Genomic DNA, 11,838 nt, shown 5'->3' on the forward strand with positions numbered 1-11,838 from the left:
TTAAAACTGGACTTTGTCCCTCCTGTCTGTCACCCAGAACACTCTTGCAGGACCCTTGTAAGACTGTGTTTGTGCTGTGTAAATCCCTCCAAGATAGGTCTTGTTTAAATCTAGGAGTGATGCTAATTTTCAGTGAAAACACTGACTCAAGCTGAGGAATGTGCTGTTCTTAGACCTGCAGTTGACTTGGTGGAAAATGACTCTTTGCTTTAACAGTAAATTAAGATTTCACTGATAAAAAAAAAAAACAGAGTTAGAGGAAGTTCTCAGATTCTGTAGTGTTGGGAGATGTCTCTGCATCTGTTGCAGTCTAGCAGAAAACTGAAGGGTCTGAAGCCCTGAATTACTGTACTTTTGAGCTGGGAGAAGCTGTTTTCTTATATGACGTGTCTCCTGTGCACTTCTAACCTGTATGATGGGGTTTATAGTGCTTTGGAGAGCTGGCCGATGCCTGCTGATATCCTGCAGAGACTTGAGTACTTACTACATAAGGTATGCTTTTCTCCTGTAAGGAGTGCCTGTAGCCCTGCTTTTTAGAGATGTTGAAGCCTTCCTGGGCACATCCATGCTCCATAAATGCTGATTAGTATCACTTCCATTATCTCAAGATCTCTGAATCTCATCCCTGTGTGCTCAGGTGAGGAAACTCACCTCTTTCCCAGCCCTGAGGTCAACCGCAAGAAAATCTGCTGCACAGTTTATGATCAGACATAATCCATGCTTGGAGCACATGCAGTGTTTGAGAGGGGAACAACTTTACCCTTGTGTGAAATGCAGCCAGTGCAGTGTTGGCACTGGAAACTGCTCACTTGGCACGCCTGCAAGGTAATTTCCCTGAAATGTGTTGCCTGTTCATCTCCCTGAAAGCTGGAACAGCTCTCTAGGGTGACCGTAAGAGCTTCTCAGACTTGCGGAACTGAAAGGCAGGAATTTTCCTAACCTGCTGGATATAGTCATGCAGCCGTGGAAGAGAGCAGGTCTGATACCAGTGTGGGTAGTTGTAGATCAGTCGCTTCTGCTTGAGTCCAGGCTGAAATCTGGGCTTGGTCAGCAGCATTGGTGGCAGAGGGGATTTGCAGGTGAAACTACCCATACTCACTGGCAGTTTGCTTCCTTGATACTTTATTTTTGCTCAGGTGGCTCTGGCAGTAGAGCTGTTTGTGTTTGGAGCTGGGGATTGTGAAACTTGCTCTGAGCGATCTGCAACTTTGGAATATTTTTGCTTGGAAGTAGACAAGTATTTCCAGTATTTCCATCTAGCTCTGACTGATATCTGTTTCAGAAGCATGCTAAGGTATTTCCTGAAATCTGAATATGGTGTTAGTAAAGACTGTGCATACAGTCTCTACTGACTCTCCTCTGGGCAGGAAGGAGGTAGGGGGCTGGGGAATGTGACATGACAGGCGGGAAGCTGTTAAGCATGAGCAAATATTCCCAGAGAGGAGAAAGAATAATTAAATGCCTTTCTTGCCAAGGGAGATAGATCTCATCTGTGCCCAGCCTCTGCCTTAGAGGTCTTGTGGGCAAGGGAGGAGGCCTGGGGCAGAGATGACCCTTGTTGGCAGCTGGTATGAAAGTTTTAGTTGAAGTTTTAGGTTCCCCGTTCCCCAGTCATGCAGTCTCTTCTTCCACACTTGCTGCTTATGTGGTATTTACTCCAGGACACTTGGCTGTCTGGGAGGTTCCTTCCTGCTGCAGTGCTGGGTCTGCAGATCTAGAGTGGGCACCCCAAAATGTGGCTCAGAAACACTTGATTTCTAGTCACTGTTACCTCTGCATCCCTTGGCTGCCGCTAATGCCCTTGTGCTGACTTTCCCTTCTGTGGCCTCCATCCTGAATGGAAAGAGTTTCAAAGGACTTGGGTAAGAATGTTTTGAAGGTAGAACCAGATGCACAGACTGACTTGACTTAGCAATGTGCTGCAGGCAGCAATTAATCCTGTAAGAAATTATTATTAAAATGGTGTTGTGCAGTTTTAAGTAAGACTTCTTTTTTGCTGGCTGGACAAACGAAAACAAAGCTCTTGGTGCAGAAGTGGCTTGTGATAAAGAACACTTTATTCACATGTGGGAAAAGGCTTATTCGTCCCTTCTCTGCTGTGTGCTTCCTCCCAGACGAGAAGACTGTGGTATTAATACTTCTGCTCTGAACAGTTGTTACTATGGCAAGCAGCCATTCAGATACCACGGGAAGAGTTTTTGGTCTGCAGTAGCAGTGGCTGGTAAACTGCTTGTTGCTGCTTCCTCCTGTGTGCTCCAGGCCTTGCCTAACAGCTTACAGCAGCTAGGAGCGTAACTGACTTGTTTGCATGCAGAGTAGGTTTGTGTGCTAGCACACAGCTGGAGCCGAAGAAGAAAACTTCAAGACTTCCTGCTTCTCTCATGCTCCTAGCCCTCTCGCCTTAGGAAGAGGAAAGAGTCCCTGCAGCTGGCTGGTGCTAGGCTGGGCCGACCCTCGGGGTGCGTGCGCCTTGCTTCTCCCCGGGCAGCTGACTTCTTGGCTGAGCCTGCCCCTTGGCTTGCCTGAAGTGGGCTTTTGCTTGCTGTCTGTCTGCCTGGATGTCATACCTGAAATACCTAGACAAGGGCCAGAGCCCCTGGTGATGTGCAGCAAGACTTCTGGGAGGGCTTGCAGAGCATGAAGGCTCTTGGACGCCATTGCTGCCTGCTTTCCCGAGGGGCTCACTGTGTAGGTAAGTTGGTGATGTCTGTGCCTGGGCCTTGGGACAGGATGGGCTGGTTCTGTCATCAAAGCCGCTATCCTTGTACTGCAATCCTTGTAATCCCAGTGAAGCACTGCGATAAGGAGCACTACAATCTAAGGTCATGATTTTAGTTTATACCAGACTGGGTGAAAATTACTGGCCATGCCTTTCCCTCATGGAGCTAATGATTAACATATCAATGAGGTAAGAGAAGAAACAAAATATGTATGCTTAAGATAAAGTGGACTGTACATGAAATAACAAGGTATTGTAGTATTTGTTTTAAAAACAAAGTGGGAGTTATTTGTACTGGATTGTGCAGGCTGGTACTGTGCAATTACAGGGAGTGCTAGTGTTTTTGGGGTAAGCATGATTCATTGTGATCATGAATTTAAGGCTGATTAGAAGATGGGTGGGTCTGCTCAGCTTAGACCCTCTCCTATCCTGTTTTAGAAAAAACAATGGAAGCATCAAAACTTCAGCCTAAAATAGTGCTGTCTAGTGCCTCTGAGAGAAATCCCCCTTGTTTCTCTTCTCTATTGGACCACCAGTCCCAAAGTGCTAATGGGCTTCTGCTCATAGCGGCAAGGACCCTAGCATGCCATAGGAGATCTTTGGAGTGCCTGACCTTGCACTAAAGAGAGGCACAAAGTAGCTAATGAAGTCCCCATTAAGGCTCACCACAGCAAACTGGGTGGCTTTAGCTTGGAGGCATTCAGGCTTCTGACAAAAAGCATACAAAAACAGCAGTTCCCTTAATGGGCATATTTTGGATTGGGGTTTTGTTGGCAAAGCTATTCCAGTAAAAAACCTGATCTCTGTTAATGGAATACTGCTGGTTGAAGCGAGTTGGGAAGACGTTGGATGGCTTGGATCAGTAATGTGCTGTGCCAGCCTTCCTAATGAAATGGTTTTAAGAGGTTTGACTAAGGTGCTTAGGGTTTTGTTATGCCATCTCTTACTGTGCTGTTCACAGGGATCCTCTGCATTTAAAGTAGCGCTAAAGCAAGGGCTGGGAAGGGTGAATAAAGGTGCTACCACGCACTCATGATTTCTTTGGGTACTTCTGTCACTGTGTTTGTGTTAGTGCTTTGAAGCTGATGTTCAGTTCCACAGTGTCCAAAATGAGAGGATTGGTACAGGATGTCTCCAGCTTAATAAAAGGCTTGGCTGGGAATAACTTATCTAGCCTTCCTTTGAACTGTTTTTTACCCTATGCACTTTGGTAGCTGTAAGTGAATAGTTGACCAACCTTCACCTGTTTTGCTCTTATCCTCTCCTGTATAAGCCCCACACTCAACTGGTTGATGAGAAAAGCTTTTTAGCATTAATGCTGTATGGCTGTGTTTGAAGTTTCTCTGGCAATTTGTCTGGTGACAGCGACAGAGCTACAACTTCTGCAGCATTGATGAAGCTTCAAAGAAAGTGATCATTAAACTCAAACTGTAAGGGAGAGGTGGTGGTTTTTATTTAGAGTATTGCCCAGATGCTCTCGAAGTCTGAAAACTTTCAGTGGTGACTGTATTTCCTCTCAAACTGCAGCAGTGGTTGACACCAGCTCCCGTGAGCTGGTGGTGACAGAGAGTTGCCCCCTTGAGACTCTTGCTTTCTCTGGGAGACAAAATCTACGGTGGAAGGCAGCGACTTCTCAAAGGTGTATTTCAGCTGGTTGTCTTTGGGGCTTTCCTTGAACTTGGAAGGTTTGGTAAAGTACTATAACCCCCCTGCCTGGGGGAAAACACAGCTTTTTCTCAGAGGGTTTCTGCAGAAGGGTACTTGTGCCACAGTGTGCTGCTAGTTTAAATGACTTCCAGCTTTTAGCAGAAGGGAGTGAAAGTACGTGGTCTCTTTCCAATGCTGTTTCACTGTTTCTAACAGAAGGGCACACCCCCAAACACATGGTGAGTCCTGGAAAGGTCTTGACATGGCTGCTTTCCCTCGCTGTCCCTTCTGTCCCTGCCCTGCCCTGAATTGTCAGTGGGCAGTTGTGCCTGTGTGTCAGCCAGTTCAGCGCAGACCTTTCTAGCACAGCCGCAGTGTCGTGCAGGCAGCTGAAGGTGCTGGCTGGCAGGGGAGGAGCAATGCCCACTGCTGCTGTGACCCACTTGTGCTGAGAGGCAGCATCCGATGCGAGTCAGCTGAGTGGCTGTGTGGTGAAAGTGCCAGTCTCCCACTGCACAGGCCCAAATTTGGAAAAGCCATTTTGTTTAATATTTCAGCAAATGTTTCATAACAGCACTTTAAACATGCTTTGTCAGTATGCTCTTGACACTTGGCTGTAGTTTAAAACTTCTAATGGATTAATCATAAATACTTCACGCAAACTCTTCTTGTGTGCCTGCAGTCATGGACAACTTACTATAAATTGCACAGGGCAGCATCCATTTCATCTCTGCTTTGGGGCGGGGATGGTTATACAGACCCATCCACCAGCAAAGTACACAGTTAGACCCGATTTCACTGACTTCTTTGCAAGTTGCTGACTAACCAGCAAAATCCTTTACTGGTCTGTGTGCTACGATGGAGGACTTGTCAATGTTAGTGCATCATTTGACAGTTCATGTCTTCTGCGTTGCTCCTTGGCAGCTTAGTGCTGAGCTACCAGAAAGCAAGGTTGCTGTAACTCTAGCAGTAAAAGACAGTGGTGTTAGAGCTCTTCCCTGGATAGTGCCTTGGCTGCGGCTACAGATACATCTGCCTTTAACCAGGCTGAACATGGGTGTGACTGGGGTGGCTGAAACCAGTAACTGCCCTCCAGCCCATGGTTTGCATTGCAGTGACATGGCCTCTGGTCAGCAGATGCCTGCTGCAGGCTGGCCAGAGCAGCTGGCTAGCTAGGTCTGCCTGCACTCAGTATGAAGTGCCATACCTTAGTGCTTAGAGGAGACGGTACCCACCCTCAGGCCAGGTGTTGTCAAGCCTGAGAGCTCAATCCATTTCAGCTGCTCCAGCAAGGGAGCTGAGGGTACATGAAGCACCCCCAAAGCAGTGTAACCTTACGCTGTCCACCAGATTTGGGAGTGTCACATGCTGCAGAGCTTTTTCTAGGGCAGGGAAGAGTGTCAGGTTCCCCTGGGTTTCACTCAGTCTGAAGCTGTAAGGACTTTGCTCTGGAGCAAGTTCTGTGGTATGTGTTCTTGCTGGTGTTTTCCAGAGGTCAGAGTCACCCTGCTGCCTCCAAACCACCAGGAACCAGTGCTTCCCTAAACATCCTCCCAGCCCCCTTCTGCTGTGCAAATCTGGACGTCTCAGGGCACTGTGGCCCTCAGTTTTGAGTATGGCAATGCTCTGGCAGCAGCAATCCAGCTCTCTGCATCTCCGAAGCAGGACAGCTTGAACGGCACCTGGCAGCCAGTTAGAAACCAGAGCTGTCTCAGGGCTCCAGCACAGGGAGCTGGTTCGGAAGCTTCCTGAGCAGCCATGGGAAAAGCAGCCTCAGCTGTTCGCTCTGAGGGATGGCAGGAGCTGTTGAGCATCTTCTCCCACCTGAATGTAGACGGGAGAGCATGGCTGGTACCTCACTCTGGGGAGGAGCTCTTGGCCATCTTCCTGTTGTGTGTGCACTCTGCCCTGCTGAAAAACTGCGTGTCATCGTCTTATACAGGACTCTTGGAGCATTTAGTATGTGTTTTGCCTTCGCCCATTGTAACAGGACCTTCTCAGAGGAAACAAAGGCACCAAAAAGTTAGCTGCTTGTTCAGAGCTCCTGGATCCACCAGGAAAAAAAGCCTGAAGGTTTTTCCCAGCCTGAAACACACCAGTACCTCCTTCAGTCCTTGCGAGCTGAACTTGTTCTGCGCAGCTCCGCTGTGCTGCTCTCCTTACCGAACAGCTTGGCCATATGACTGGGTCTGCATCAAGGCATCCTGTGGCGTCAGGGCTCGCTTCTCCTCACAGCTCGATGTGTGAAGCCAGACAGAAGGACAGCTCTATCTGCTGCAGGGGAGAATGCTGCTCAGCCGAGGAGGGTAAACTGATCCAATGTAAAGGTGTCCAGCTGCTCCCAGCAGTGCCAGTCAAGGAAGCAAAGCAAAACAGTGTGGGCAGCTCTGTTAAGCCAGCTTCTCCCCTGGACAGCAGGGCACAGTTCCCTTCTTTCCCGCTGCTGAGCAGGGATAACTGCTATAGCCCATTGCTCCGGGGACCTGACCAGCTGCTTGATCACAGCTTGCACTGCACAGAGATGCATGGGAATGAGTGGACTTGGGTCACTTCACCAGGGAGAATAGGCAGTGAATAGAGAGCTACCAATACAATGCTGTGTAAGGTCAAACACTCACAAGTCTTCATGCTTTTCGCCATGAAGCCTTTGCAAGCCTTCCATGCATGGTTTTGAGTGCAAGTTTGGGGCTGCGGGTGGGTAGGAGCAAAGGGCCTGACCAAAGTCCTGTCTGCCTTGAGACAGATTCCCCCTTTAGATGGAATGGGTCTGTGGTCCACCCCTTTCAAAGGGATGAATTAGGCTCTTGGATTGCAGGAGGAGGCCAGGGTGCTGGGCTCACAAGTTATTGACCTTGTTCTGCACTCCTTGCTGGTGTGGCAGGGCTGCTGGCCCTGGGTGCAGCCCTGCGCTGGTCACAGGCTGTGGGGAGGAGGTCACGCAGCCTCCCCCACTGCTGCAGCACTGCCTAACAGCCCGCAGGGCCCCTGTCTGTGCACGGGAGCCAGGTTTCCATCGAGTCCTGGTCTGCTCCTGCCTGGAGGTGCCTGCTTTGGCTCTGCAGGGGTAGGTAGGGCCAGCAGTTCCTGGGGGAGGAGAGCACGTGGCACCTCTCCTGCTCCAGTGCAGACTGTCACAGCACTGCAGCGTGCCACCTCCTTCTGGGGCTGTCTGGAAAAGAGGTGTGTTTCCACCCTGACAATCCTGGAGCAAGGGCACCACACACTGTGACTGACAGCAAAGCCCTGGAGGGAAGGATGGACAGTGGTGCTTTGCCAGTGCCATGCAGTGGCTCCTCTGGAGCTGGGCTGTGCCTGCAGGGCAGATGCCTCCTCTCTGTGTTATTTCTGTTGGCGAGAGGGAGGCTGCCTGTGGCTGGGGTACAGACTGTACCTGAGGGCAGATATTTGGGGGGGGGGGCTTACTGGACTATTCCTCTCTCTGCCCCACCCTGATGGTGGCAGGATTTTGGTATCATATAAGCTGGAGCACATTATCCTCCATGCGTTGCTCTTGAGAGAACTGAAGCAGTGAAGGAGGGGGAACATTTTTCTGACACTACTTGACTGCACTAGCAGCCTGCCTGGGTCAGGCTCCTGTGTGAGGGCACATTTCCCACACAGACCATAACAAAGAGACCCAAGAAAGCTTTAAGGAAGGAAGGTCACATGCCTGCCTTCAAACTGCTGCAGTTCTGGGTGTGATAGCCCCAGCTCAGTGAGGAGGAACCAAAGGTAAACTGGGACAGATGAGCAAACGGGCTTCAGGGGCTGGTAGAAAGAGCAGGCAGCACACTGGCCTTGGGCAGGAGACCCTGCTGGGAGAGCTCCATCCAAAGGTGGGGCTCCCTCCTGTGCTTTCAGGCAGCTGGCAATGTGCAGTAAATCCCAACAGCCTCCTGGGAGCCTCTGGGCCGCCCTCGAGGGGCAGAGCTTAAATGGTTTCTGTCCATGAGGCAATAACCTGAGTGTTTGGGGGTGTGATCCGGGGGTGTGATCCAGGCATCTGCCCCTTGCCAGGTGAGGTGTCCCAGGATTGCTGTCTCCTAGCCTAGTAAGAGCTGGCTGTGCCTTGGGTGCTGAGCAGGCAGAGCTGAAAGTCCCCTAGCATGTAAGATGGACACAGAGCTGGAGCAAGGACTGATCCTGGCCCTGACTTCCTAGGGGAGGAGGCAGTTCTGTGCATGACAGGGCTGGAGCATTGTCAGGGAACAGCTACTTATTAAAGCAAGCTGACTTAGCGGTACAAGTCTCAAGAGACAACAAGCAGACAAACTGCAAATGTACTTGTAGCTACAGAAGCATCTCCTGGAAAACTTTGCCCTGAGTGCCTATTCAGCCTCTCCTGCCTGTGGCCTGGCCAGACCTGACAGCAGGCAGGTTCTTGTCATCTTCACTGTGCTAAAACTGTGTTTTTTGATTGTGCATGGAAGTGACCCAATGGCAAGGAACCCACCCACTTGTTTTCCAAGTCAGCCTGCTGCTGATCATGGAGCCCTCTGGACTTGGGCACTGTCAGTGTTCCTTGGCCTCAGCTGTGGAGGCTGTAAGAGGGAGGCTCTGAAGGCGATGCATCCCAGCTCTGCCACACCCACCTCCTGCTTGCTTTCCTTACAGTGACCAGGTGGCTTTATAATTGGGTAGGTGAGTCAGCCAGAGCAAATCCCTGCTGTTTCTGTGGGGCCTGCTGCCTGGGAAGAGCGAGCTCTTCCTACCACTGAGAAGTGCTGGCTGGTGCAAAAGCACCCTCTGCCCAAGGCCCAAAATGCAGAGTGAGCTTTCTCCAGCCTCGAGGGGCAGGAGGGACACTGCTCTGCCACTGACCTCGGCTTGTCCCGGGACTTGTCTGTACCCACCTCCCCATGGCCATTCATGCGCAGTACCTGAATCTCACCTTGAGACCACCTCCTGCCCCTGGGACCTTACCTCTTTGTTCTGCTGTAGGTGTCAAGGCTCTGCAACAGACTTACCACAGGACATTGCTGAGCACATCAGCAAAGCTGGTGGTGCCTCTGTGAGGACATATTTAAGAAAGGGCAGAAAATGCCAGAGAGAGAGAGGAGGGAACAAAAGAGTGAGAAACAGCAGAGGGTTGGAGGAGGAGGTGCTCTGGGTATTTGCTGCAGCCTGTGGAGGACTATGGAGCAGGTGGATGTTCCCAGAAGGACCTGCGGCCTGTGGAGAGGACCCATGTTGGAGCAGGTTCTCCTGGCAGAGACCCTACATTGGTGCCCGAAGGCTGTGCTGTGTTGGAGCTGAGGCCAGCTGGGAGCTCTGCGACAGTCCCCAGTGGCACCTGGTCAGGTCCAGGGCAGCTGCTCCTGCTGGTCTCAGCACTGTTTGCTGAAAGCCTTGAGCTGCCTTCTCCATCACCAGGTGCCTAATGATCCCTCTAAAGATTAATGTACCCAGAACACAGATTGCTTCAGGAGGGGGCATGGGCTCTGCCAAGGCTGCAGGGAAACAACCCCAGCCTGCAGCTGTCACCTCCCTGTTGGCAAGCACGGTCACACAGCTCACCTCCCCGGCAGGACTAGCAGAGAGAGGAGCTGCTGTGTACAGGCTGCAGCCCCCATTCCCTATCCCTCTGTGGTGCTAGGGGGAGGAGGTGGAGGAGGCAGGAGGAAAGGTGATGTTTTAGTGTTTGTCTTTGTTTCTCACTACCCAAATCTATTTTAATTGGTGATAAATTAATATAAGTTTCCTCAAGTTGAGCCTGTTTTGCCCATGATGGTAATAGGTGAGAAATCTCTGTCTTTGTATGACGCACGAGCTTTCTCATCCTCTTTTCCCATCTTGCCCTGCTGAGGAGGAGCGAGTGGGCGGCTGGGTGGGAGTTTGGCCTTTAGCCTCATCTGACCTGCCACTCTCCTTGCACGTGCTCCATTCCCAGCACCCCAAGTGCCGTAGGAGCGCAGGGTCCCCTCCAGCACTGCTGCCTGGGCTGGGTGCCTCCTGCCCTGGGAAGGGCAGCTGTGCCGGGCCTGGAGGGCATTGGCTTCAGCTGGGGCAGCCAGGGCACCTGTGGGCACTATGCTCCAGGGCCTCCCGCTGGCTGGGGGTTGCCAAAGGGCAGGGGGAGGCAGCGGGGCAGGCAGGGATTCTGGCTTAGGCACCGGCGCTCCCCGGAGGGCAGCTTACTCAGAGCAGACGCCTTCCAGGCTAAGCCTGTTTTCTTGCTCAATAACTGTATGTAACATAACAGAAGTCTGGTCCTGGTTGACCTGCACTGGCTGTCTGTGTCGAGATTGTTAATGTTGCGCAGTTCCAGCAGCCTGGGCCCAGCTGAAGAAAGGAGTGCTTCCCCCGGGGCCCCTTCCCGTCCAAGGGGTGCTGCAGTGATGGGAGGGGGCAGCGGGTCCTCACGGGGTGCTTCTGCAGTGATGAAATCATGGCTCGAGGGGCTGCAGCGCCCAGCACGGGAGCTCAGCACCTCCACTCCTGCGAGTGCTCACCCGTGCACCAGCTTGTCTCCAACAAGCGTGAGCCACCCAAAGTGAGTGCTGGGGTGCAGAGGGGCACCGCGGGTGGCTGTGCTGGGGGTGGCAGACGTGGCTGGCTGCTGCGGGTGTTGCTGTGCTGCTCTTTGACTGACGGAGCTCTCCTGTCCCCACAGTGTACGTCGTGGAGGAGCGGCGGAGGGATGACACAGGCGAGAGCGCCTGCCTGACAGCATGCTGGACCGCGCTCTGCTGCTGCTGCCTCTGGGACATGCTGACCTGACTCCACTGCAGCCGCCTCCTGTACCTCTCACTGAGTGCTATGCAGGCTCCCCACTCCCGTCCTGACTTCTTTCTGTTACTGTAATCAACGCTCTGCTTTGCACAGCCAAGAGTTCCCGTCTGTCAGTCCTAGCGCCTTGTTGGGGTGGGGGGTGCACTCCTTTATTTTAGTAAAGGAAAAATCCCTTTTTAACATTTCTAAGACTTTTGTTGTAACTTTGAAGAATGTGCTAATGGTGTATTTCAGCCAAAGGCATTCTGATGAAATGTGTATTTATCAGTTGAAATTTTCCTAGTCCTAGAAATGAAGACATACGCAATAATTAAAGCCAACAGATGATTTTCCTTGCTAGGTCCCGACTGTTTCAATAAATGTGTCCCGTAGAGGGTGTGCTTCCCCCGTCGGTCTGTTCTCAGCCTCCCGCATGCGCTGACTCTGCAACAGCAATGATGGACTTGGCTTCAAGCAGCTTTGCTGCATGAGTTCGTGCCTCGACCCCTCGCTGGGGCCTAGGCTGTGGTTGTTTGGCCCGCTGTTACCAGCATCTGAGCGATTTTCTGCAGCAACTTGGTGTGTAAGCTGTGAGAGCGCCGTGAAACCAGATGGGGTGGGGAGGGTGGAGTGCCTGTACCTAACACCACCAACCCCCTTGTCCCGCACAGGGCAGCTCAGTTGGGTTTTCATCCCTCTGCTTACTCAGGGCTGGACATGCGGGTCCCCTTCTGGGACTGAGGGCCTCTGCAGCAGCTCCT

General features: G+C 51.7%; 1 protein-coding gene across 5 annotated transcripts in view; it reads left to right on the plus strand.

Moving 5' to 3' along the window:
* CYSTM1 (cysteine rich transmembrane module containing 1) overlaps window positions 1-11,430 on the plus strand; it is a 30,468-nt gene extending 19,038 nt beyond the window's left edge. For all 5 annotated transcript variants that reach the window (XM_082323981.1, XM_082323984.1, XM_082323982.1 and 2 more), the window contains exon 3: window positions 10,980-11,430. In XM_082323981.1, coding sequence (XP_082180107.1) covers window positions 10,980-11,086 — 107 coding nt within the window. In that variant the 3' untranslated portion in view covers window positions 11,087-11,430. The remainder of the gene's footprint in view (window positions 1-10,979) is intronic.
* The last annotated feature ends 408 nt before the right edge of the window (window positions 11,431-11,838 follow it).

Source organism: Platalea leucorodia (assembly GCF_965183815.1).
Source record: "Platalea leucorodia genome assembly, chromosome: 11".
Classification (NCBI taxonomy): domain Eukaryota; kingdom Metazoa; phylum Chordata; class Aves; order Pelecaniformes; family Threskiornithidae; genus Platalea; species Platalea leucorodia.